Source organism: Labrus mixtus, chromosome 4 (genome assembly GCF_963584025.1).
Source record: "Labrus mixtus chromosome 4, fLabMix1.1, whole genome shotgun sequence".
Lineage (NCBI taxonomy): Eukaryota > Metazoa > Chordata > Actinopteri > Labriformes > Labridae > Labrus > Labrus mixtus.
Window position 1 is genome coordinate 21,379,758 of NC_083615.1, and position 26,177 is coordinate 21,405,934.

At 39.7% G+C, this 26,177-nt stretch overlaps 4 protein-coding genes across 5 annotated transcripts; 3 read left to right on the top strand and 1 right to left on the bottom strand.

Annotated features, from left to right (window-relative positions):
* The first annotated feature begins 112 nt into the window (after positions 1 to 112).
* prmt7 (protein arginine methyltransferase 7) lies at positions 113 to 9,311 on the top strand. Its single transcript, XM_061036342.1, has 17 exons — positions 113 to 362; positions 1,231 to 1,267; positions 1,906 to 2,055; positions 2,998 to 3,106; positions 3,374 to 3,486; positions 3,651 to 3,880; positions 3,967 to 4,147; positions 4,215 to 4,342; positions 5,291 to 5,429; positions 5,530 to 5,613; positions 5,719 to 5,766; positions 5,892 to 5,981; positions 6,492 to 6,653; positions 7,710 to 7,784; positions 7,997 to 8,157; positions 8,345 to 8,441; positions 8,582 to 9,311. The coding sequence occupies exons 1-17, from the start codon at positions 268 to 270 to the stop codon at positions 8,735 to 8,737; spliced, it is 2,055 nt and encodes a 684-aa protein (XP_060892325.1). The 5' UTR covers positions 113 to 267; the 3' UTR covers positions 8,738 to 9,311.
* Positions 9,312 to 10,006: 695 nt separating this feature from the next.
* Positions 10,007 to 14,059, bottom strand: ciapin1 (cytokine induced apoptosis inhibitor 1). Of its 2 annotated transcripts, none has more exons than XM_061036345.1 (9): positions 13,893 to 14,059; positions 12,929 to 13,091; positions 12,677 to 12,820; positions 12,153 to 12,232; positions 11,465 to 11,633; positions 11,171 to 11,244; positions 10,886 to 11,007; positions 10,695 to 10,770; positions 10,007 to 10,603 (listed from the first exon to the last, which is right to left on the bottom strand). In XM_061036345.1, exons 2-9 carry the CDS (start codon positions 13,083 to 13,085, stop codon positions 10,493 to 10,495), a joined length of 933 nt encoding a protein of 310 aa, XP_060892328.1. In that variant the 5' UTR covers positions 13,086 to 13,091; positions 13,893 to 14,059; the 3' UTR covers positions 10,007 to 10,492. The 2 variants fall into 2 exon arrangements, with proteins under 2 accessions (XP_060892328.1, XP_060892327.1); XM_061036344.1 differs by having other exon boundaries at positions 11,171 to 11,247.
* An 860-nt stretch (positions 14,060 to 14,919) lies between these two features.
* On the top strand, positions 14,920 to 20,492 carry coq9 (coenzyme Q9 homolog (S. cerevisiae)). The gene is made up of 9 exons (XM_061036335.1): positions 14,920 to 15,021; positions 16,734 to 16,968; positions 17,061 to 17,196; positions 17,812 to 17,954; positions 18,113 to 18,197; positions 18,322 to 18,426; positions 19,221 to 19,376; positions 19,570 to 19,623; positions 20,130 to 20,492. Exons 1-9 carry the CDS (start codon positions 14,964 to 14,966, stop codon positions 20,163 to 20,165), a joined length of 1,008 nt encoding a protein of 335 aa, XP_060892318.1. The 5' UTR covers positions 14,920 to 14,963; the 3' UTR covers positions 20,166 to 20,492.
* Positions 20,493 to 20,816: 324 nt separating this feature from the next.
* On the top strand, positions 20,817 to 25,941 carry polr2c (RNA polymerase II subunit C). Its single transcript, XM_061036337.1, has 9 exons — positions 20,817 to 20,996; positions 21,315 to 21,364; positions 22,810 to 22,878; positions 23,010 to 23,062; positions 23,201 to 23,329; positions 23,413 to 23,464; positions 23,597 to 23,765; positions 23,869 to 23,943; positions 25,263 to 25,941. Exons 1-9 carry the CDS (start codon positions 20,911 to 20,913, stop codon positions 25,405 to 25,407), a joined length of 828 nt encoding a protein of 275 aa, XP_060892320.1. The 5' UTR covers positions 20,817 to 20,910; the 3' UTR covers positions 25,408 to 25,941.
* Positions 25,942 to 26,177: the final 236 nt, after the last annotated feature.

The following is a 26,177-nucleotide window of genomic DNA, read 5'->3' on the forward strand; positions in this document are numbered from 1 at the left end:
ACTTTCGACCTTCTTTAATAATTTGAGAATCCTTATACTATCATATTTTTCAGTCAAACGTGTTTTGCTATTAAAAAAGGAGGATAAATGTCATGAATGCCAGTCACGTGACTAAATGTATGACGTCACTTGGAAAGATGGCCGCTTCCTTTGGAGCAACGCTGCTTCTTTAGTCCAGACAACTACAACTTTGTTTAATTGAGTTTGTTATTAAAGCTTTTAATTAGCCACACATCTTAATCGAGTGTTTTAATTGTTGTTGCGGAGATGAAGACCTTCTGTGGAAGAGCCAACCCGACCACTGGAGCTTTAGACTGGGTGGAGGAGAGCGAGGAGTACGACTACCACCAGGAGATAGCCAGGTAGCTTAGCATCACATCATGTAGAGAAGCTGCGCACAACAACACATGTCAGTGTTGTTGTGTGGTTGGTGTAAATTTGTTATCACATTTTAATGAATCCTGAGTCATCTGAAAACTTGACAAAGACACAGAACCAGGCGATGAGAATATTTGTCTTGTGTTGTATGATGAAAAGAGGAAAGGAGCTCAGAAACACAAAAAGTGTTTTATTATCAGGCAGGTAGAGATTCTGGCTTTACCAAGTACATGTTTTCAGATAAACGTAATTATTTCAACTTTTCTTTCTGATAATGTAGCACTCTAGTCTGGAGGAACTTAAAGTTTAAACAATCTGATAGTAATCAGTCAATGTTTTCTTTTTAACATTATAACATACTCAGTATTACTGATTTAAAAAATAAACAAGAAATAATAATAACAAATATATATATATATTTATATAGTGCCATATTTTCAAACTGGAAAAAGATCTAGTGATGTGATACACATCAATACAGTGTCAATTCAAAATATTGCAATATATTGTGATAATGTAAGCGAGCTGACATATTGCATTGCTGATTTCTCTGCCTGTTCCAAATAATTGTTTTATTATAATGGAAACAGCAGCCCCATTTCACACCTATGAATTCCCATTAGAACAACAATAATATGCAGCAATGTTTATTTGCTTCTAAATAGAAAAAAGAAATGCATGTACTCGAAGAAGTTACATTTTTAATTACCATTTATTAAAAATCAAGGTATGGAATGATCCTCACTTTTAACACATATTTGTTCCTGGTTGGTATTGACATGATCATAAATGATCAAATATTCAGACGCTAACAGTGGTCCAACCCCATCTGTTGTTCTGTTTATTTTTCAGGTCCTGCTACGCGGACATGCTCCACGACCGTGACAGGGTGAGTGATGCGTAATGTCATCATAGAGACTGTTTCTGTTTTAGCATTGTTCTGATTTGCCTTTCCAACTTTTTACATAACGATACAAATGAACATGTGTCACATTCTTCAATAGAAAATAGAAATGAAGTACAACCCTGGTCTCAGAAGCGGGCGTCTTCCTCTTTGGCAGAAATAACTTAACGTTGCAAGAGGTTTGCTTACTTTTTACGGATAAGGACTACTTCATGAGATGTTATGTAAGATAAGTTTAAATATATCACCTCTGTCTTTTCATCACATGTGGGGAAAAAAATAAATACCAACTTTTCAATGAGGTGTACTTTCTATTTGGCATGTCTCTTTATGTTTGTATTGCAGAATACAGTGTTGTGTTCGTACAGACTTAAAAAGTAGTTTCCTTGTCTTGAGGCATCAAATCAGAATCTTTCTAAGACAAAATAAAAGGCTGTAGAACTTTGACATGATGGAGTCATCATTTACACATTGTGAATTCACAAATGTCTATTCAAAGGAAAGTTGGCTTTAATTAAAGGAGAAAAGAATACTGATTGTGATCAAGCTTATTCACTGGAGTCCCTCTGCAGACAGATCTCTCCTATTCAGTGCGAAGTAGCTGATTCATTTTGTTCCTCCAGAACGAGAAGTACTACCAGGGCATCCGGGCAGCTGTGGCCAGAGTAAAGGAGCGGGGTGAGAAGGTCATCGTGTTAGACATCGGGACAGGAACAGGCCTGCTGTCCATGATGGCTGTCACCGCTGGAGCCGACTTCTGCTATGCTGTCGAGGTAAACATGTGTAGTCTACTGCATTTGGACTGTACAGTGTAAGAGGGGTAAAATGTACATGTCAAGTAAGGGAGAGTCACTTAATACAACACAGACAATACATAAAACATACAAAGTGCAAATGCTCAGTACATGGGTAAAAGTGCTGAGGAGCGTGAAGTGCGCAGGTTCCAGTCATTCAATTAATAAAACAAGTTGATCTGTAAAAGCTACAGAGCTGAGAACACCAAAATAAATAATACAAGGGTAAGGACCCACGAAGAAGAATGATAACAGCTTCCCAGACCTTCATGAAATTACAACGACCACATCAAGCAGCAAAGAGGAAAAGCACGATACACACACACACACACACACACACACACACACTATGACTTGTTCCGCTCTATAAAGGCTGCTGGGACAAAGCTGTTCCTACAGTGTTTCGTTCTGCACTTTGGAACTGAAAGTCTTCGTCCAGACGGAAGGATTTGAAACTCGCAATGCAGAGGATGGCATCTCAGACTATATCATAGAAAAGATCATCATATATCATATCATATAAAAGAAAGCCCTTTCTTATAGATAAAAAAAAATACAGTGTTGCACTGTTTTGTTAAGCCACATCAATCGATGGAAACAAAATATTAATCTTACCTTGCAGCCTGGATTGGTTTGTTTGTTTTTGTTATTGAGTGACATGAGTGTTTTTAACTGAAGATTTGGATCTAACACAATATTTGGCAAACACACAGTAACAAAAAAAACTAAGGAAAGAAGTGGTAGAAAAATACATTTCCCATTGTTCAGCAAAATGATTAAATCACTGTTTTTGTTTATGCCATCTGGTGGTCCAAAGAGAGGGACGTTATCAGCTGTTTCTGGTTTGAAAGAGAGAGAGGTTAATCTCAGGAGGGATTCTTATTGTCATGCTGTAACAAAATGTTTTCTTGTCTGGTTCAGGTTTTTAAGCCCATGGCTGAAGCAGCACAGTGCATTGTGACGAAGAACGGCTTCTCTGACAAGATCAAGATTATTAATAAACACTCAACAGATGTCACTGTTGGGCCAGGTAAGACACAGACGCACACACACACACACACTTTCACACTATATGTACCTTGTGCTGCATGCATCTGTGACTTTCTAAAATAAATATGAATGTCTATTAGAGATGAGATAGAACTTAATTCATTCTAAAGGAAATTCTTGTGCCAGGCTGCTCCATCATTACAGCACAACAGAGAGTAACACTGAAGAGCATCACATATAAGGGAAATACAAAACAGTGAGGGTGATGTTTTAAGTATATGTGTGTTGTGTTTGTAATTGAATACAGATGGAGACATGCAAACGAAGGCCAATGTTCTGATCACTGAGCTGTTTGACACAGAGCTGATAGGTGAAGGAGCCCTGCCGAGCTATGAACATGCTCACAGAAATCTAGTCCTGGTACGTGTGAGAGTTTGTGTGTATGCAATTAAATGTAAGTGTTGATCTGAAGTTTCACCCTGCTGATGGACTATTAGAATTAGTTTTTAAATGTCAATACTTGATTGAATTGATGACGTTACCCTGTAAATGGTATTCAGGTTTATCTCTTCATGCCCACATAGGAGGGTTGTGAGGCGGTTCCTCATCGGGCCACCGTCTACGCTCAGCTGGTGGAGTCTGAGCTTCTGTGGAGCTGGGCTCAGATGCAGCCGGTGGAGGTGGAGGGGGCCCGTGTGGTCCCACCGCCTGCAGTGGGCCACTGTGCTGGAGCTCATTCGGTGTGTGACATCCAGCTGAGCCAGGTGTCTCCGAACAGCTTCAACCCGCTGGGTCCCCTCTGCACCATGTTCAGGTCTGAAAGAGACAAACAGGATCTCCTGGATTGTTTCCGTGCGCTCCAGTGTCTCACACTTTGTTTTCCATCTCTGTACACTCCAGTGTGGATTTCAGTAAACCAGTCAGCAGCGCGCTTCAGGCCCACTCCTCCCAGTTTGCGTCTCAGTCGGACGGTCGGGCCCACGTGGTGCTGTCCTGGTGGGACCTGGACATGGATCCCAGTGGAAGCATTGTCTGCAGCATGGCTCCCAGCTGGGCGTACCCACAGCCGAAGAGCGCTCCAGTGAGTTAAAGAACGTTCTGTGTTGTCCTCTCATCAACCCTTTACTGATCACTGTGTTGTGTTTTAGTGGAGGGACCACTGGATGCAGAGTGTGTACTTCCTGCCTGTGGAGAGCACAGTGACCAAAGGAGAGGAGCTGAGTCTGACTGTGTGCCATGATGACTACAGTCTGTGGTACAGTCTGCGGCCTCACAGGTAGCACATCACAGACGATACATTTCACGACGTACGCTAAAAATACTGTTAGGATCTTATTCTCCTGCAGTAGAGAATCACACGACAGAAACAGCATCACTTATTTTCTCAAACATGCACCGTTACTCCGAGGCAGAGGCTACTATCTAGTAGTAGCTTTTCTAGGGGTACTTAGGGGTATAACTCAGTCTTCTCAGCAGAGCAAACGATTACCGTGTTTTTTTAAACCCCTTGAGCCAGGCAGCCATTGTGTTAAACCATTTGTCAAATTACTGACGAGTGTAAAACGACAAGTAGAGGATCTGTCTTTGGCTCCTAAACAAAAATGTTTGCTGTTTTCAACCTCACCTCTGTCAGTCCGAGTTAGTGATAATAGTTTGAAAATATAAATTATATGTTGCTATTTTAGCACCAACTTTGTTTACAGTGATACAGTTGGTGGCCCAGAAGAACTAAAACCTATTTCAGTTTGGATTTCTAGACTTGTGCCTTTGTTAGCCATCTTTCCAACAGCAAAAATGGCTTCCCAAAAGTGTGGTGTATGTTTAAACGGGGGTACATTGTCTTGGCTGACTTAGATATTTAGATGTAGTCGATCAAAATAGTTGATATGGGGCCGCTGGTAGTGTAGTGGTAAGTGCGTGCACGTATGCGGAGGCTGCCCGGGTTTGAATCGGACTTCCCCGCATGTCATTCCCCACTCTCTCTCCCATAGTTCTGACTTTATCTACTGTCCTATCTCTTAATAAAGGCATAAAAAGCCCAAAAATACCAACAAAAAAAATGGATATTGGGATCAATAAATGATCCATCTATTTAAAAATGCAGCAGAGCACAAGTCACTAAACATGTGGAGTATTGAACATCAACTATAAAAGAAGAAGTTCAGTGAATTCCTTGTGGGTAGTTGTGTTATCAGGCATGTGATCGATGCGTTCGTGTGTTCAGCCAACAGAACTCACCGACCGAGGCTCCTCCCTCTCGGCCGTGTTGTACCTGTCAGGCTCACCTGGTGTGGAATCGTCCACGTTTTGGAGAACACAACGACAGACGGCGCACAGAGAGCTACGTCAGCGCTCTACGCAGTGTAAGTGAGGGCCGGCCTCAGTCAGAAGTGTCAGAGAAGAGAAGAATACAAGTCATTCTTCTTTTCTTTTTTTTTTGATAAACTGCTGTGTTTACTCCAGGTCCTGAAGGAGGACAGTGTGTGTCTTAGTGTGAGTGATGGCAGTCTGCTTCCTGTGTTTGCGCACATACTCGGAGCCAAAAAGGTACGCTGCTTAGACCCTATGAGCAGATACTGAACCTTTACAAACCGTGGGACAAATTCAGATCTGTTTCTCTCACATCTCTTTATTCTCCTCTTCCATGTCTAGGTCTACAGTTTGGAAAACTCCAGAATGTCCAAACAGGTTATTGAACAGGTAAAAGAGAATTATAATGCACACAATGACAGACTTTATTTATAATTTCACGTTTTGTTTTCTATCAACACTAAAGCAGCAGACTCCAGAGGCAGAGGATGAAGTGTAACATTTTGTCCATGCAGGTGTTGGAAGCCAACTTGAAGAAAGGAGGTGTGGAGCTGCTTGAGATCAGGCCTGAGCAGCTGACCAGCAGTGATGTAGGAGGGGAACAGGTACCTTTGGAACAAAGCCTTTGGTGGGGTGGGCTGCGGTCCAACATAGTGGCTCTGATGTTATTACCATCAAGGATGTGCAGAGTAGCAAATAACTAGCTATTAAGTAACGTGGATTTGACCTCTATTTCACCTCTAAAGACATTTTTAGCATCTTTGAGCTTGTAAACTAAAGGAAAAAAGTGTTTTAAAGTACCAGCGCAACTGTATGCCTATTTTATCGGAAAAATATGCCAATATGAAAATGGCCCGTGTAGAGCGTATTTTGCTCTTCATTGCTAGACGTTTAAATAGCTGCCAATTTTTTTTGTTAGCATGTCAAACTTGTGTTTATGATTTGTTCTACTGCCCCCAAATGTCCATAAGGGATTCTAATCTGTTTGATTAAAATTCCATTTTGTTGAATTTCCCAAATCCTCCCCCATGTGTCTGTGGTTCTATATGGTATATCGCACCAAAGCTCAGAAGTGTTTATTTCGTTGGATTGAGCGTACATCATCTCTCCCACAGATCTCAGTCCTGATGGGTGAGCCGTACTTCAGCACCAGCCTCTTACCCTGGCACTCTCTCTTCTTCTGGTACTGTCGGACGGCCCTGGCAGGCCTCCTCCGGCCCGACGCCACCATACTGCCCCGCTCTGCCACACTGCACATGATGGCTGTAGAGTTCCAGGTGAGACAGAAACATGTGTGATTGAAAGAAAGGGCAAAGTCATATCCATGATAATCTTCTGAATATTTCCGTAGGTTAACTGTTTTGTGTAGGCCTGTAACAGATCGTACTGTTTGTACGTTTGTTTAAGAGCTCTTTGCCCTGTAGGGAGATTTGAGGAGAAATCCTCTATGAATGGTAATGGAAGTGTTCAAGATCCTAAATACAGAGTCGTATATGGTTGATTACACTTTTATGGTGTAGTATTAGGGCCATGTTAAAAAATAAAATAGAATAAAAAAAATCAAGATTAAAGTTGTAAATTATCAAGGATAAAGTCGTACATTTAAAAAAAAAAAATATTAATAAATCGAATTTAATCAGACTATGATTAAAACTATTATTCTGAAAGGTTGCAAATACATTTCCTCTCCCACCAAAGAGACAATTTCCTCCAAGTCAGTGTGGTTCTTTCTGAGGAAAAGCCTCAGTTTCAGGGTCCTGATACTCATGACATGACTCACGTGTGCCAATAGATGAAGTATTTCTTTATTTGTGAAACCTTTACTAAGTTATAACTCCAGTAGATGCTCCATGTTTCTCCATTTTGGAACAGCGGCTGCTGTTCTCCTGAAAAACTCTAGATTAAAATAAAGACGACTTTATTCTTGTAAATTTACGACTTTAATCTCGTACATTTACGACTTTAATCTTGTACATTTACGACTTTAATCTTGTACATTTACGACTTTAATCCTCTTGAAATGTATGACTTTCTTCTCTTACGATTTTCTTCTCACAAATTCCCAAGTATATTCTTTTGGATTTATGACTTAAATCTCTGATGTTTTTGCCCTCATGTGGCCCTACTACTCCTTTTGTACAATTTAATATGAAACTGTCATTTGTGAATTTAAAAATAGTGACTTCAGTAGTATAAGAGATGTTTGGCCTTTTCCTTTTTACCGACACAGACGCTCATTTAATGCCTCAAACCGAGGACACATTTTAAAACGTTTTTACACATATTATATATACAGTGCACTGTGTCATACATGAACTTTCACATGTTTGAAGGATTTGTGGAGGATACGAGCACCGTGTGGAACATGTGAAGGCTTTGACGTAACACCCATGGATGAAATGGTCCAGGTTAGTTTGAAGCATGCTTTATTTTCATAGCCGTCAGATTTAACCTCCAGTGTGATCCACATGTAACTCTGGTTACTGTAGGGGATTGCTTAAATCATTAATCATCAATAAAATAAATTGAACACAAGTTGGACACCTAGTTTATTTTCCGGTCTTAAGTTTTTATGGACTTCCTCATCTGTTTTCTAAAATCATGTATTTGTGACCTTCAGAGATCTCTGGATTTCCGTGAGTCCCGTGAGGCCGAGCCCCACCCTCTCTGGGAGTACCCGTGTCGTGCTCTGACCCAGTCCTCAGCCGTCATGACCTTTGACTTTACGGAGTGTGTCCCTAAACAGCCAATCAGCAGCCAGGGCTCACTCCCTCTCATAAGGTGCTGAGAATTCTTCTGTAACTGTGTGTTCTTTTTTAAATCATACAGTAAATGATAAAGTTATTTTACATTGTACTTACTGCCATGTGAGTGTAAAGCTACTTAAAAGTAATGATTTAGAATGTATCTGTGAGGCTCTAATAGTAAACTACACTGTATGATTAGATTGTTTTAATTTGTGTTTCAGGGTTGGTCGTTGCCATGGTATTGCGTTGTGGATGGAATATCATCTAACCGATGACATCATTGTCAGTGCAGGTCTGATAGGACCAATCAGTGAGCAGGTATCACATCACACCCTGGCTGTCATCTTTATACCCCCGGCTTGTCTTGTTCTTTCATTGTCCTTTGAGCTCATCTCTTCCTGTTCAGCAGGACTGTAAGGGAGGGATCTTCTCACAGATTTGCTTTGCCTTCCTTTCAGGGCGAGTGTGAGTGGAGTCGACACAGGAAACAGGGAGTGTATTTTCTCAGCTCACCGTGGGACAGTTCAGGTGATGGCCGAGCAGCAGTGTCTTACAACTACACCTTTGAGCCCACTTTAGGAGACATTAAGATGGACTTCAGCATCCAGTCCTAGTGACTGAAGAACGGACTATTAATGCTGAGCTTTCACCTCTCACTGCTGTCTGGATCGTCTTCTTTCTTGGTGCACATTTAACATCTGTGATTCAGCCAGTGTAGTTATTCTACTAACTGAACAGAAATTTGCCCTTCCAGGTTCCAGTTGCCCTTTTTTGTGATAGTAACCTGTTACAGGCATTTCAGCAAAAACAAATCTGAAGAGCTGAAGTTCGTGTACCAGAGAGGTGTTGTAACCGGTCAACCATCTAGCAAAGCCAAACGATTTGTTCTAGAAATGTTTTATAAAGTTTAATATTTGTTGTCTAACATTTTGTGTCATTGTGGAGTTTCCTATGGGGAAGTTTACTTTTTAAAAACAGACAGTAACATTTAACCTGAGCTCTTAATTTCTAATATTCTTTCAAGGACTGATAATGTTGGATTGTTCTCTGAAATTACACCTCCATGTTTGTAGTGCTCTTATCTGAACAGTAATGAAGGAATGTGCTTTTATAAGAGAGTGTACTATCTGCTGTTAATAAAGCCGTCATCCATACTGACTCAAGTAAATGCGCTGCCTATAGACATACTGCAAGTCTGGTTGTAGTTTTTTTTTGTTTGTAATTACACAGCTGTGATGACTACACGATTCTGATTGGTTAATTACGTCCTCAGGTTGCAGTTTATATAATATACAATGTTTGTGAATTTCAAGTCAGTCCCTTCATAGATGTATTGGGCTCTGTTGATACTTTAGGGTAAAGGATAAGAACACTGTACATGAAAAAGATGTTTAAGGACCAAGAGACCAGAATAGAGAAATAATTCAAGAAGTCAAGAAACAAGAAGTCAACACTTTAATGGATCATGTACGGGCTGTGGCTGTGATTTAAAAAAAAAAAAAAAAATGGTGATGGCTTCTGAATGTCAGCAGGCTTTACTGGTCATGGGGAGTCAACGTCCCTATCTTTCTCACTTAACCATCAAACCAAATGTTCAGTATATTGTGCATTATAAGAGCTAAGCTGGCTACTATTCGAAGATTCAGAGTTAACTGATGAAGTAAAACCTGTGACCTCTAACAGGCTCTTAGCAGAAGAGTCATTACCAAATACTTAGTATCAAATTAATGATTTCTTTGAAATGAGAGCTAGAAGAAGCTAGAAAATGTCTTGTAATTGGGTCACCATCACCAATTCAGGTTTTTTTTTTTTTTAAACTGTTTCCTGTAAATTGTCACCACTTTCAACGTATTAGTTAAACCACACCAAAAGAACCACAAATCTTTCCAAACATGTTGCCTTTATTTTACATCAACAAGCTTGAATTGGACATCATGCCGGGTTATTTTTGGACCTCTGTGTGATTAGTGATTATTGGTGAATTACAGTTCCTATTTTATACTGAAATGATGTCAGTGATCAGACGTAAAGATAACTTCAAATGAAAAGAACAAAAACACACATTTCAGTGCTTTTAAGTTCTTCCTAAGCAACCTCTCCAGGTTTCTTCTCACACCACAGCAGAATATAACTTTCATTTCAATCAAATTTGGACATTTCTTCATTTATACGCTTGCCACAAGCAGGACATCAGAAACAAGATACTGTGTCAATTTCAAACACTGAAGCCTTAAAAGTAGAAGACGCAGCTTTCTGCAGGGGGGGGACTTGTGTCTTCAGACATGTCACTGGGTGATCGTGAGAAGAAGAAAAAAAAAAAAGGAATGTAGGTTTTGAATCGGGCTGTTGGATGTGTATATTCAGTTTTCTCAAGCGTCTGTCAGCGTCTTCTTGTCCAGCTTGATCTTCTCTCCTGGTTTAAATGCAGGCATTCCTGTATATGGACAGCTGGCACATCGAAACGCATCACCCAGGTAACACTGCCATAAAGAAAAAACAATGAGTAAACAAGGTTAGTATTATAGAAAAGGAAATGTAGGAATTTGAAAAAACACAACAGAATAAACTTACGCTTCCACAGGCAGACTTTGGCTTTTCCGACGGCTGTTTTCCTTTATTGTCCAACTCCTCAGCAAGACCACATGAGCTACCAAACATAACACAAGACACAACATATCATATCGTGTAACTGCCTTTTGGAGCATAAATTAGAGTTTATATGACTATGTCTATGGCTTCTATACATTTGTGGGCGACCTCACCAGTCCTTGCAGGCTTTCTTCTTCTTGTTGGCTCCCACTCCACAGTCTGGGGCCTTCAGAGAGCCCGGGTCTGGCTTCTTCAAGTCCTCTTCATCCAGCAAAGCATCAGAGTCCACCAGGTCCTACGGAGAAAGATTCAGAACACACAGTTAACTCACTGTCCAGAAAAGAAAACATGCAAATTAGTCCACATTATCTTAAAGAGTATGTGCAGCTTTCTACAGAGCAGGCTTCATTTCTATCTCCGGGACTCAAACACAGAAAGATAGCTCATCTGTAACTCACCACATCATCATCACCGATGTCATTAGCTGACAACGTCCACATTTTGACCGTGTTGGAATCCAGAGCTGGTTTCTCTGCTGGGACCACAGATATGTGCAAGTATTATCTACACATCAGTAAATATGAAAATGCAGATCTGTGAACTTTGACATTTCAAAGGGATCACTGGGGACAGATGAAGGAAAAAACTTCTCAACTTATCCACCGTGATCCCCCTAAAAAAAAAAAAAAACATCAGAGGTAGACATAAAAACTGCCTGGAAAATACTAAGAAATCTGGCTTCATGTACCAACCTGGCTTTGGTGTCTTTTTACCAAATGAAAGTTTGATCTGGCTGGACGATCCCACCTCAAAGCTGGGCTTGGAGGCAGAAACGCGGACTCTGGACAGGGTATTTCCTTGGTAACCGGTGGCTGTCCTGAGGGAACTTAATGCCTCAGGAGTCAGTTCTGCTTTACTGACCTGAATGAGGACAAAGCATGGAGTTCAACAGGAGCTGGGGAGCTGTTTATACACCTCATCTTTGAACACAGATTCAACAACATCATACAGAGCTACACCTCATTAGTCCTTGGATGCATCATAAGCATTAAAGTATAGTAGATTGTGTACTTAGTACTCAACATTGATGTATCAAGGCATAATTAAAATAAGAAACCTTCTGGTTCCATTTTAAGGATTTTTTTTTAATTTTTATTTTTTTAAAGGTAGCTAAAATAAATGCTGCAAGTATGAAACCAATCAGACATGTTCAGCTCTGAAAGCCCCACCCCTAAAGTTCTAGTTTCCTTTTTTTAAATGACTACTCCTAAAGTAAGGACTTTTGTAAGAGGTCAAATAAATTCACCAGAACTTAATTATGACCCTGGTCCTCTAAAGGTTGCTAGTCACGAGGGAAAGTTCCCTCAGAAGAGCTCTATTCACACACAGACGATCATGTTTTAACATTCACAATCATTGTATGTCAACAAGAACCCTCACCTCTGTGACGGACATAAAGCCCGACAACTTCAGAGCTGACATCAGCTTCTCTGCTGTCCTTACACTCTGGGTCTCAGCTCCTGGAGCAGAGAAAGAAACAAAGACAAACACAATTAGAGCTCAGAGACCCTGAAGGTTAAGTGACCTGTCACATAAAAAACATTTTTTTTTTTATATTTCTGAATTTCTTTAAATTTCCTGTTTACTATAGGGAATGCAATCTGTGTTAGACATGTTGTGGTGTGGCATTTCAAGCTTTATTCTAATGTGTAGTTACATTAAGTACATAAACATTTATGACAATTTATAAGACAAGATAGGATTAACTTCATTGATCCCCCAATGGGAGAAATATGGTTATTAGAGCAGCTTACAATAGAGAGCAAAGCTTATCAGCACTATCAAAATGTAAAGGACAAACATAGTTTCACACACAAATGTATGACATTAAAATCCAAACTATGTACTTCAACATAAAATAGTTTTAGTCTTTAGTCATCTAAAGGAGCAACTCCTTCCCTCACCTGTGACTGCTTCATCCAGGACTAGCTTACCACCAGGTTTGAGCACTCTGGCCATTTCTACAAAAGTGTCAGAGCTGTGCGGGCAGGAGCTGTCAGCCAGAAGGTGAGAGAGCACCCACTCAAAGGTAGATGCTGAATGGGAAGCTGAAGAGGAGAGAGGATCATTTTACTCTTACTTGATTTAGTGGTGATAAAACACTCTACTTCAGGCTAATAAAGAACACACACGACATGAGTTGAAGTATCACTCACACATCAGTAACCACTCCATGTTCTCCAGTGATACTTTGCCTTCTGCACCAACAGCGGCGCCGATTTCCTCTGCAAACTCTTTCAGGGCTGCTGGTGATGAGGGCTGAGACCACACTAACAGCACCTGGTCCCCTGCCTTGATGCCAAGGGTTGCCATGATTTCCTTGAATAAAAAAAAATGATGTATTGATGTTGTAATACTTGATGTAATACATGATCAACCCAGACCAACAGAAACAGATGAACAGAAAGACCCAGAACACAAGTTATATCAATTATCATGAGTCTATTAAAACTACGTCATAAGACTGTAAAGAAACGCTGGTGGCGCAGTGGTTACTACTGTCGGCCCGGGTTCACATCCCGCCTGTGGCCTCTTTCCTGCATGTCATTCCCCACTATCTCTCTCTCTCTCTCTCTCTCTCTCTCTCTCTGATTTCCACCTCTATCCACTGTCCTATCTCTCCATTAAAAGGCACAAAAAGCCCAAAAAATAAAAATATTTAAAAAGAAACTAGTCCTATGTAGGATATCTACATATGACCTTGACATTTGGTTGTTTTTTTTAGAAAGTGAAGCTTCATAGCTGGTGAATGATGTCCATTAATATAACATTATCTCGTCATGGTTACAAAACGCACCATTAGCAGCTAAACATCTTGAATGCTCTGGAAACGTCTCCAGTCTGACACACTGTCTAAGTTGTTCCTTCAAGACACTAAAACATTGTAAACGAAATATCTTTAAATATATCAGCTTTAGATATATATATTATATATATTTAGCTTTCCGTAGTTTAATAGTTAGCGTGTATTGTTGACACAGGTGAATTTCACAGGATTGCTTCACGTAAAACCAGTGTGACGCAGAAGACACCGGGTGGTAATCACGTTCACGTTGTTTATAAAAACAGGATAGACTATCCTGGATAGTACAAGAAGAAGTACGAACAACATATACTCACGTTTTTATGTCGTTGTTTTAACAGGCTCGGCGGTTAAATGGAGGAAAATATCAATGTAATACCGTTTCACCAGGGGGCCAGTCGTTATCTAGATAACTACTACTGAGATGTTTCAGTGTCAAGTATCAGAAGTAAGACAAACCTTTTCCGTTACGGATTTTCAAAATAAAATGATTTCGAATCTTTTGTAGAATTTGGTGATTCATAGATTGTATCAAATGTATAGTTGTAAACATACTGTACCAAACTGTATAGATATAAGGATTGTATAAATATATAAAATGTAAATATAGTACATCAAATTGTACAAATAGATATGTATATATATATATATATGGATTGTATAAATATCTAAATATAGTACATCAAATTGTACAAATATATATGTATATGTATATATAGATATATGGATTGTATAAATATATAAATTCAAAAAAATCATAGTAGATCAAGTTGTATATATGTATGGAAAATCATTGGAATGTAAATATCAAATATAGTATCATAAATATAGTATAGCAAATTGTATATAGCTAGATTGTATATATAGAGAGATTATAAGGAACACAGGAAGTTAATATAATAAATATTAATTATTGAGCTGTGGAAAAGGGGTAGGATTAAATAAGTTTTATACTTCTTCCTACTCCTTTTCAGGCATATCAATTGAATATATGTAATTTTCTTTTTCTTTTTCTTTTTTTGTGAAATAATTTGAAAATTGTTTTTTGTTTATTGTATTTTCGTGCTTTTCATTTTGTTTTGTATTTTTGATATGTTTGATTTTATTTGATATGTCTGAAATAAATTTAATCAATCAATAGTAATTGAAATGATCACATTTGGGTAGTTTATGTATTCTCGGAATAATGTTGAGTAATCTAGGCAAGCAACGTAATTTCCAAATGTTTTATGGTTATTTACGTCACTTTTAAATATTCCACTTTGGTTTTAAATTGAAAAACCCATGAGCTTCATTCCTGTTGGCTTGATTGATGAATAGTTCACAACAACTCAGTCGCGCTAAAATGACGCAGCAGTTTCTAAAATAACTCCTCAGTGCTGCTGGATATGGCGGCGCTACTGAGAGGTCTGCGAGCTGGAAGGACACTCCGGGGGCTGTGCAGCGGTAAAAACCGAGCAACATAAGTGTTGTGTCGTCGTCCTTTTAATTGGCAGCTTGAATAATTACCATGCATTGTCCGTTCTTGCAGCTAGTTGTTGCATGCAGTGAAAAAGCCTGTGTTGACGTTTGCTACAAAGTCACTTGTGACAGAAGGTGAACATGAAGGGCAGAATTTGGCAACATTATGTTGACTGTGGCTGTAACATCGTAATCATTATGCGCAGAATTGTAGATTGACTTGGATAGTTGCTTGTTTAGATCCTTAAAACAATCACTGCATATTTATAATGTCCCCTTCAGATGGTCTCTGGTTATGCAATCTGTCAAAGTATGTTTATCCTCATGTGTGCTGTTATTAGCACTGAAGCACAAGAAGGTTTCTCTTGAATTACAATAATCACGTTTTAATTTCAGTGCTGAAACAGAGTAGTCACCCTGTAAAATACATAGCTAAGTCAAATTGCTCTTCATAAAGTAGTTGACACCCTTATGCACTTCTTCTGAAAATGTCTTTCCTTTGAATGTGTTGATCTCATTTGTAGTCGAAGAAAAAAAAAGCCTAGGATAAGATATAAGGAAAACAGAAATATTTCTTCAATTATCTGATATTCTCAGGCAGATAATTGCGTGGAAGTTTGTATATAAACAAACAATGGCTGTGCTTCAGGATTTTAACTTTGTTGTAATCCAGTTTTCAAGAATGTGAGGCTTCGGCTGCAAGAGAGGTTGTACAAAAAAGTCACTGTTAGGGATTTGTAAGGTACATGTGTGAGAGGAAAAGTCTGAAATAACAGTCGGACAGATGCATTGGCCAATTGAGCGTGGTTATTTCGTGGTCACGTCGTTTTTTTTTTTCAACAGGTTGCAAAACTTTCTGCACTGTCATCAGCAGAGCATCACAGCCGAGCAGTCATCGATCACACTACAACTGGTTGACATTGATCATTGTATGATAATTAAACATGTTCATTCATAGTAGTTTTTTTTTTTTTAGCTTCATTTTGGTGCTCAATCCACAAATAGAAGTTTAAAATTGATTGCCTATTTTGCCATATTGCCCAACCGTCATAGCAGACTTTGGAGTCTGAGATAGCTTCACTTCTGAATGGGAAAAGTACATCTCTTTTTATTTTTTTTAATACTCTTTATTGAAGATTATAATATAACACACAATACCCCACACAGTACCCTCCCACCCCAAGTGACCAGGCAGTATATTCGACTAAACAGAAAGAATTAGAGAATAAAATAGAAAACAAATGGATAATAAAAAAACAACAATAATAATTTTAAAATATTTTTAAAAAAAAACTAAAACAAACCTAAATATATGTAAATTGACATGCTCTTACACTCTTGCACGTATACATGTTTATACATGAAAGGGGAAAATAATAATAATAATATTAAAAAGAGATAGACTTAAAAAAATCTACACTAACATAAATGTATCATATGAATTCAGAGAAAAAAAAAATAATAATAATAACTTCCAGCCTACTGTATGTTGATAAAAGTGTAGACTAACCAGTCATCAAAAGTACATCTCTTTGTAGTGTCAGAGGTTAAATGTCAAGACTATTGTGCTTTCAACTTTTCAGTGTCCTACTCATCTGAGAGCCATTACGTTCATAAGTGTTTGATTTAGTGAAAGGAGTTAGTTTACATTACCAAGTGTGGCTGATGAATACCTTTCTCTCCCCGTCTCCCTACAGTCGTGTCTGCACCACCAGCCGCAAACCCCCGGTGCAGCAGTCTGACACGAGGCATCCACTGTGCAGCACTGAGGCTTCAGGATGAATCCAAATCTGACAAACCTCCTTCCTCCTCATCCACCACCCACCACGAGCACTACCAGGCTCACTCTGCTGAACAGGACACATCTGCAGCTTCCCAGGATGCTTCAACATCTGACCCTGCAGCTGAGGAGGCCTCCAGGCCAAACACCAGGTCAGTTGATATAAAATACATTAGACAGGATGTTAAACTACCCTCCCCCCCCCCCCCAAGCTTACATGACTGCTTGTGTGTCTGTGCGAAAGTTACCAGGACCAGAGCGGAGAGCAGGGTGAGGAATATGAAACAGAGGAGCAGCTTCAGGTTCGAATCCTGAACGCTGCCCTGGAGTTTGTCCCGCTGCACGGCTGGTCCATGGAGGCCATTGCTGCTGGCGCTGAGGTGAGTTGCTGCTACGAATGAAATAGGAGTCGCTTAGCACATTAAGGCTTTCTACTATTACACCATTGTCTGGGCCATAACAAGCCTCAAACGCTTCTCCTTTTTCTTCCACTTCTGAGGGTTTATTTATGGCCAGAGTGAGAATATGTTGTCACTAGCATCACATGTCAGGATTGCAAAAAAGAGACAATGTGGCGTTTGAAAGGATCTGACCTGAATCTGGATCTAAAAATAGCAAAACACATGATGTCTTTCAAATTGCGGCATCGAGATTGTATCCTGATATTTAACATCTTTAAATTTAACATATTAATAACTCAGCGTAGTGATTTGTCAAATTGAATAAGTAATATGTCTTAAGTAAGTTATTTGTCCATCAACACAAAAAAAGGCAACTGAGGTGCCACATTTTATCCCAGGTTCAAGTCCAGGGGAGAATCTTTGATGCTACTCCTTCCCCGTCTTTTCACTCACATCTCGTAGCTTTCTGCTGTCGCACCTCTGAGAGAAATAAAAGAATCCCCTAAGAATAGAATCTCTAAATGAGTGCTATTATAAGGCTGAGGTTGATGTTCTTTTGTAAGTCTTTGTTGTTATTGTTGTGTTTTGCACCAGACACTGGACCTGTCCTCTGCTTCTACTGGCATGTTCTACAACGGAGCTGGAGACCTGGTGCTGCACTTCGTCTCCCACTGCAACTCACAGCTGACCGAGATCCTGGCCGAGCAACACAAGCAGGTCCAGCTGGGCCAGGCCGAGTATGAGCACACACACGCACTCACTCACACACACACACACTATCACACACAGTTTCGTCCCTTTTAACACACATTAACCTCTGGCAATTTGAAAAAAGAAAGCATTCTCCTTCTTCACTTGAAGATTTCCGCCAATAGCTTTGACAACTTTGTTTCAGGCAAAAAAGGACCGCTGACTTTCTAAGAGATGCTGTAGAGACCAGACTGAGGATGCACATCCCCTACATTGAATCATGGCCACAGGTATGTTGTGCATAGCGATGAGTTCTTGTGTCGTCTTTCAATTGTTGTTCTTTTTACAAACATTACAGACAGGGCCAAATTACATTTGTATTCCTGATCATTGACTTTGTGTACGCTTGCTCAGGCAATGAGCATCCTTCTTCTCCCTCACAACATCCCAAACAGTCTGAAGCACCTCAGCACGCTGGTGGACGATATCTGGTTTTATGCAGGAGACCGATCAACAGATGTGAGTGGATCCGGTTAAACTCTATCCCCTTCTTCTTGTTCTTCTTTGTCTTCTTCTTCTCATTCAAATCCAACACTTCCACTTTATCCAGGCCTGTCACTTTACCGATCCCTACCCTGAAAAAGACTTTTATACTTATAAGCTGACTGAGGCTTTTAAAATATATTTATTCTATTATACCTACAGTCAAAAAATAAACCCATAAGCCGCCTATAACCGACTGCAAGAAACCATTGCAAATATAGTGATGAATTCAAAATGAAATGAGATGAATTCAGAATTAATGCATTTACCTCAGCCTCATAATTTATTATATTTTGTTGAGACACTTCATTAAAGAGCATCCCTTTAATGTGGTTATGACGCGCGCCCCATGTACGGAGGCTGTGGTCCTCATCACGGCGGCCGTGGGTTCGAGTCCGGCCTTGGCCCTTGGCTGCATGTCGTCCCCCGCTCTCTCTCTTCCCATCATTTTCCTGTCTCTCTTTTCGCTGTCCTATCCATAAAGGCAAAAATCGCCCAAGAAATATAACTTGAAAAAGGAAATGGTTGTCGGACAACAGGTGTGACTTCTGTTCTGGAATGAAGTAATATTTGTGCGTCATATTTAAATGGCTTGTGCGGGGGCAGTGTTTTGCTTCTGCCATGTTTTCATGAGGAACAAGCGACATAAAAACGTCACTCATACTTGTTGTTTTCTAAGTTTAAATGAAAGGTTTATTGAGTTTTAAAATGATATTTCATTGTCCTGTTTAAAAATCTCTACAACATTAACCCCCCCCCTCTCTTTGAAGATGAACTGGTACACAAAGCGGGCTGCGCTGACGGGCATCTATAACACCACAGAGCTGGTCATGGTTCAGGATTCCTCTCCAGATTTCCAGGACACCTGGAACTTTCTTGACAACCGCATCCAGGATGTGGTCAACATGGCGGGCACTGCCAAACAGGTAGAGTGAAGTGAAGTGCGTGTGTGCGTGCGTGCGTGCGTGCGTGCCTGGATGCAAACTTCAAACTGAAAGATATACATGCTCTGGATTATATACGACTGGTTCAATACTAAATCAGATGATGGACTGCTATTAACGTTTTATTGTACCGTATTCTTCGATCATGTTGTAAATTGTGGGTTTCACTTTAAAGGTGCAGTCGACTGGTGAAGCAGTGGTTCAGGGGCTCATGGGAGCTGCTTTCACAGTAAGTCATTGACTCATGTTCATCATACATACAGATTGTTAGCCTTTTAAAAGCTTTACACTTGCTAAAGTTATATAGAACTCTTTTTCATTAGTTTCTTCAAAGCAGCAACACTTCTGGGGTAACAGCTTTTTAGATTGTTTAAATCAGTGGTCTCAACTGGTGGGTCGAGACCCAATAGTGGAACGCAGAGCCGTTTCCAATCGGTTGTGAATGTGTCCATGGCCAAAAAAAAAAAAAGTGTCATGAAACACTTTGTAAACATACTTGTTTAGATTCCATCTCTTTGTTCTGTCACATGTTTTGCATCATCTTCGGTCAGTTTCTCATGAAATAACTCTCACTGGTTGAAAAATATCTGTAATTTGGGTCGCAATTTTCTCATTAGGAGTTGATGGTGGCTTCTGAGGCTGGACCAGTAAAGAACCACTGGTTTTTAAATCATATGTGGAAACAATTGGATGCGTTGATATTCATGTTGATTATATTTGTCTTGTGTTTTACAGCTGAAAAATCTAACAGGACTGAACCAGAAACGATGATACATGAAACTTCTCCCTCGGATTGATCCTAACCGTCTGGCTTGTGTCATGAGCTGAAGATCAATTTTATTTTTGCTCTTATTTCTTATTTACTGTAAGGGAACGCTGATAAAGTAATGCTTATAATAGCTGTTATTCATCAGCAAAGCAATTATTATTCATCCCAGGCCAAAGGTCTCTGTTTTTTCTCACCTTCGGGACCAGTGGATGTGTCCTGTTCTGTTTCACTGTCTAAGATCGAACGCTCCTACTTCCCTTCAACAGTGCACGAAGATCTGTGAATTTGTTGTCAAAACTTAAATAAAATAGTTATTCTTGTCTATTAAACATTTTTACTTGTTTTTCTTTATCTGATGTAAATGAAACATATTTGTTTTTTTATAATAAAGGTTGATGTCAAAGAAAACTCCACACCAAAGGTATTTAAAGTCAAAATCAGAAGTATTCATTTTTACATAGATTATTTTACATTTTCTATAGTAAATTGCTTTAAGAACCATCAGGATGAATCAAATACTTGATTTGTAAATCTGTTTCTTATGCGCACCGAAAAATCAGTTAGGGCTTTTATTTCGAAAAAGAATTTGAAGGCGTCTAAATGACCCGGATATTGAACAAGTGCCCGCCCCCGTACGACTTACTAACCAATCACCGGGCGGTAAATAGTCCTTCAAGCCGAAGCAGCGGTAGGAGTGTGTGTGTGGACGATATTACAAAGTACTTTTTGGATTATTTTACCTAAATAATGCCGTATGCTAACCAACCCACGGTGAAGATCACAGAACTGTCGGACGAAAATGTCAAGTTTGTCATTGAAAACACTGATTTGGCGTAAGTACTTTAGCTTCCCTTTGGGGAGAGTGCGTAAAACAGAGGGCAGCCATTATTCTTTTAGACACTACATCTGTTGTTGTTACTGGACCTCAATATCTACAGTCTGTGGACCGGACACGTTTAATAAGCAACATTGAGACATGATAGTACATGTATGTTGTAATTAATATGTGTTTGTATGTGTGAGATAGATTAAGCTAGTGTAGGAAGTGTTACAGTGTTTCATATTTAATAGTGATAATTCATCATTAAGGGTCTTTTCTGTCACTATAGTCTTCACTGAACTACAAAAACATCACTATTTCTTCTCTTTAGGGTTGCAAACTCTATCCGCCGTGTCTTCATGTCAGAAGTTGCGACCATAGGTAAAGTAACCTTTTGTTTTCTCAGTTATTTCAAACCTTTTTGTTGTATCATTTTCATTATGTGACATGGTGAAGGACCATTGGATGTGCTGGACTCTTTCTCTGCCTTACAGAATTGTGGAGGGATGATTTTTTTTCCTCACTTTAAATGGGAGTCAATACTTTCCCCCCACTATGTTGAGCACGGATTTTTAGTTAATGATGATTCTTGCCCTCCAAACATGGACCCAACACTTAAAAAGCCTCTAGGTTTCTAATGAGATGCTTCATTCAGAGGCCTTTTCTGAGCATCTGGAAACATTGCTTTTGGACTATTTGTGCAAGAAACGTGCTAAAAATCAACATACACAATTTTCAAATTGAAATCTATAAGTCATCATTTCAACATCAAAATTTAAGTAGAGATTGGGAAAGTTCCAGAGATGAAGAGGAAATTGCCTGCAAAAACACAAACAAACTTTTTTGCTACATATAGAATCCCATTTCATGTAGGAAGACGTGAACTCATGTAAGAGAACCCATGAATTGAACAAAGTTTTGAACTATTATTATTATTTATTTTTTGGGCCTTTTTGCTTTTATTGGCTAGTTGATGAGAGACAGGAAATGTTGAGAGGGAAGAGTAGGGGATGACATGCAGCAAAGGGCCATGGTAGGATTTGAACCCATGTCCTATAGCTTCTGTACATATGGCGCGCGATGTTACCGCTAGGCTATCACTGCACCCTTCAAACTATTCTTTGATGGGATTTATTTAGAGCAGACATTTTCAAAAAACGTAATGATGAGAAAGAAAACTATACTCCAGACCGGTGTCTTCAGAGAGAGTGACAGTGAGCCAGCATGCACATGCAACTGTTTTCCAGAGCACAAAAGTTTGGCATGTCATCACGAGGCAAGCTTTGGCTGGAATAGTAACTTTTAAAACATCTCCATTCTGTTTTGAGTGAGTTTGAGGGTCGATGTGAATATTTGCTCACTGGCATGGAAGTGGAACATTAAATCGAACAGGGTGATTTAAAAAAATAAATAATAATAATCTATGCTTTTATGATACGACACCAAAATGTTTGCTGTAAAAATACGGGGACAATTTTACAAAATCAGGTTAATAGAATCGAGGCATTTTTAACTTTTTATTACATACACCTTTGTGAGCTTTTCCGACTGTGCCTTATCTTCTCCTTAAAAGCCCCAGCGACTGAAGGGGCGACACAACATCATGTCATCTCAGTCCAGTGCAACAGCTATTCTAAAGAGCAATAAATACATTTATACAACTTCTCTGTAAAAAGTGTGCTGCGTACACCCTGCGATACAAAGTTATTTTTTTGGTCGAATAGAAATGAAGGACAAAAAAAGTTCAAAGTGTCAATATTGGGAAATGTACTTTCTCTAGCACTTCCTCCTGACACTTTTCTTTCTTTTTCTTTCTTTCTTTGCAGCTATTGACTGGATCCAGATCGATGCCAATTCATCAGTACTGCATGATGAGTTTGTTGCACACAGAGTTGGTATGTATGTTCTCAGATCTTCATGAATGCATCTTGATGACAGTGATTCGATGTGATTTATTCTAGTAACACACAGTAGCGTGCTGCTTGTGAAGCCGCTGTATCAACATTGATGTTTCCATCTCCGTCAGGCCTCATACCTCTCACGAGTGATGACATCGTGGAGAAACTGCAGTATTCTAGGGTGAGTGAGTCATCTGTGACATTTTGTGACGAGGAAGATATTTCATTCTGGTAGAGGGGTTTATGTTCCAGCAACGGAGTCTTTCTCCCTGGAGGAAATGCATCATGTTCTGTCTCTCTGTATCTGATCCTCCTGCAGGACTGTACCTGTGATGACTTTTGTCCCGAGTGCTCTGTTGAGTTGACGATGGACGTTCGATGTACCGAAGACCAGACGCGTCATGTCACCTCTCGTGACCTTTTGTCCAATAACCCCAGAGTCATCCCAGTGAGTTTTCTTTCTTTGTGTCTCCTTTGACTTTAGAGGTAGCCGAAGAAGAAGCTCACACATTTCTTCATTGTGCTTTCCAGGTGACCTCCAGGAGTAGAGACAACGATCCCAATGACTATGTTGAACAAGACGGTGAGCTTAACGCTGTCTTGGATTGTAATACTGGCTGTCCGTTGTTATCATTTATTTCACAGTTGAAACATCTACCTCTCCTCTCTCTCTCTCTCTCCACTTCTATTTACATCATTTACTGACGCAACGCAGACATTTTACTGGTGAAGCTTCGTAAAGGTCAGGAACTGCGGCTCAGGGCGTACGCTAAGAAAGGCTTCGGTAAGGAGCACGCCAAGTGGAACCCAACCGCAGGCGTCTCCTTTGAGTACGACCCCGACAACGCTCTGAGGCACACCGTCTTCCCACGCCCAGAGGAGTGGTATGTTCTCATTATAATATGGCTCGCCACAAGGAATGAAAGTAGAGTTTATAGCTGACCTTTGACTGATGACTTACCTTACTGTATTCTGATATGTTCACAGGCCAAAGAGTGAGTATACAGAGATCGAGGAGGACGAGGTTGAGGCTCCCTACGACCCAAACGGAAAGCCAGAAAGGTGAGGAAGGGGACTGTTGTTCACCTTTTAGGTTGGTCAGGGTGAAGAGGGTCTCTGAGTTGAGATGAAGATGCCTTTCTCAGAACAGTTTTTCATTGATTTCTTCCTCCAAAAGCAAGCAACAGAACCTGTTGTTGTGAACAAATAAAGCCTTCTCAGTGACGCTGTTCTCAGCATCTTCCCATGGAGTATCCCAGGGTCAGAGAAAAAGGATATCCCCATCCTGTAAATGTTACATTTATGCATGAAAAGCTATAACTCTTAACTGTGAACCATGAAACTGTTCATTAACTGGCTTTACACAAATGTATAATAACTTGAAAAACATTGAAAGCAAATGAACAATACTGCTTGCTAGCTGCACTTTCATGTATGGACCCTTGTCTGGAGAATTCCTGAGACAAAAAACTAAATTTGGGCATACTGAAATGAGGCAAATTCAGTATGTAAAACAAACACTTGTCATACTACCCCAACGTGTTCCCCAAAGAGAAGGTTTCCAAACTACACATTATACATAATGAACTTTTTTTTCACAATTATTTTAAAGGAATACACATCATGTCAACAAAACTTAAAGGACATTAGTGATGTTTTTCAAAATAAAACTCTGTGCTTCATCCTCATGTAAAAATTCTCAATGTAAAATGCCCCTATCATATTATATAACATCATACTACTCAACATCCATCCTTCCGTTGTCTTCCGCGTATCCATGGCCGGGTCTCGGCTGCAGCAGGCTAATCAAGTTGCCCCAGACGCCCCTCTCCCCAGCAACGTTTTCTAGCTCCTCCCGGGGGAACCAAAGGCGTTCCCAGGTAGCGGATGGCCCGGGTTCGAATCCAACCTGTGGCTACTTTCACGCATGTCATTCCCTACTCTCTCTCCCTGATTTCCGACTCTATCCACTGTCCTGTCTCTCCATTAAAGGCACATAAAGACCAAAAAGAAAATCTTTTAAAAAAAGTTAAGGAGTTCAAGTATCTCTAGGTCTTGTTCACGAGTACCAACCCTCACCTATGTTCCTGAGCTGTGGGTAGTGACCGAAATAATGAGATACAAGCGGCCGAAATAAGATTCTTACTCAACATAGTTATTAATATTATTAGAGTTATATCGGCCTTTTAGAAATCCTCAGAACATTTTACTTACGGTAATACTTGGTTGTAAAAATTGCACTTTGATGCGTGAATGTAATATTTTAATTATTCGCTTTTTGGGCAGATAAACTTGTGTATTTTATCATTGAATGGTTTTACAATCCGGACATAGCAGGTATCACTCATCTATTGACTCACCTATGACATTTCCCTTCACAGGTTCTTCTACAATGTCGAGTCCTGTGGCTCCCTGCGACCAGAGACCATCGTCATGTCAGCACTGGCCGTCCTTAAGAAGAAGCTGAGCGACTTGCAGACTCAGCTGAGCCACGAGATCCAGAGCGACGTGCTCACCATCAACTGAGGACCCGCTCCCTTACAGAGCAGGACCTGCATTCACACAGCTGTGTTATCAACCGAGGACTCATTCTCAATCACTGTTCAGGTCACATTACAAATGTCCAATCATTGTTTACGGACTAAGAAGAATACTTCCTTGATACTAGGCTCAGATGTGTTTGAGGTCAAAGATCAATCAGGGATATTTGGGCTGGGGGAAATTTGAACCAGAAAGAGGTTGTTGTTTTTTTTTTTGTCCCAACAGCTTAGGAAGAGTTTGGTTAAATTTCCTGTTTTGGAAAGGACCGCACGATATTAAGCGACCTCAAGGCACATCATTTCAAACTAGGTAAACATGATGTCATTCATTTGGAGAAGCATCCTTGTAATAATGTCAGCAGTGATTGTGACAGAAGCTGTGTGTCAAAGCGTCCAGCACAGGTCAGTGTCTGAAAGGGAGTTTCTCTCAGAATGATGATTTGTTGTTGTCAGTGTAACGCTGACTGTTCGATTATTGTTTGTTTAATGTCCCTTTTTAAATAAATATGTTTGACAAACATGGTGGTCTTTCATTGACTAGTTCTTTATTGTGATTTTTTTTATTTTTTGTAAGTAACAAAGGCACCATTTAAAACAATTAGTGCCAGTTATAAGAAAAATTAATCAGGTGAAAGTAGATTTTTAAATTATTTTTTATTGAGTATTTTAAGAATATTAGAATATTGTTATTATTTAGCTTATAATATGCTATTATCTTCTACTGTGATGCATATGTCTTTTTGTCACCAAATTGTT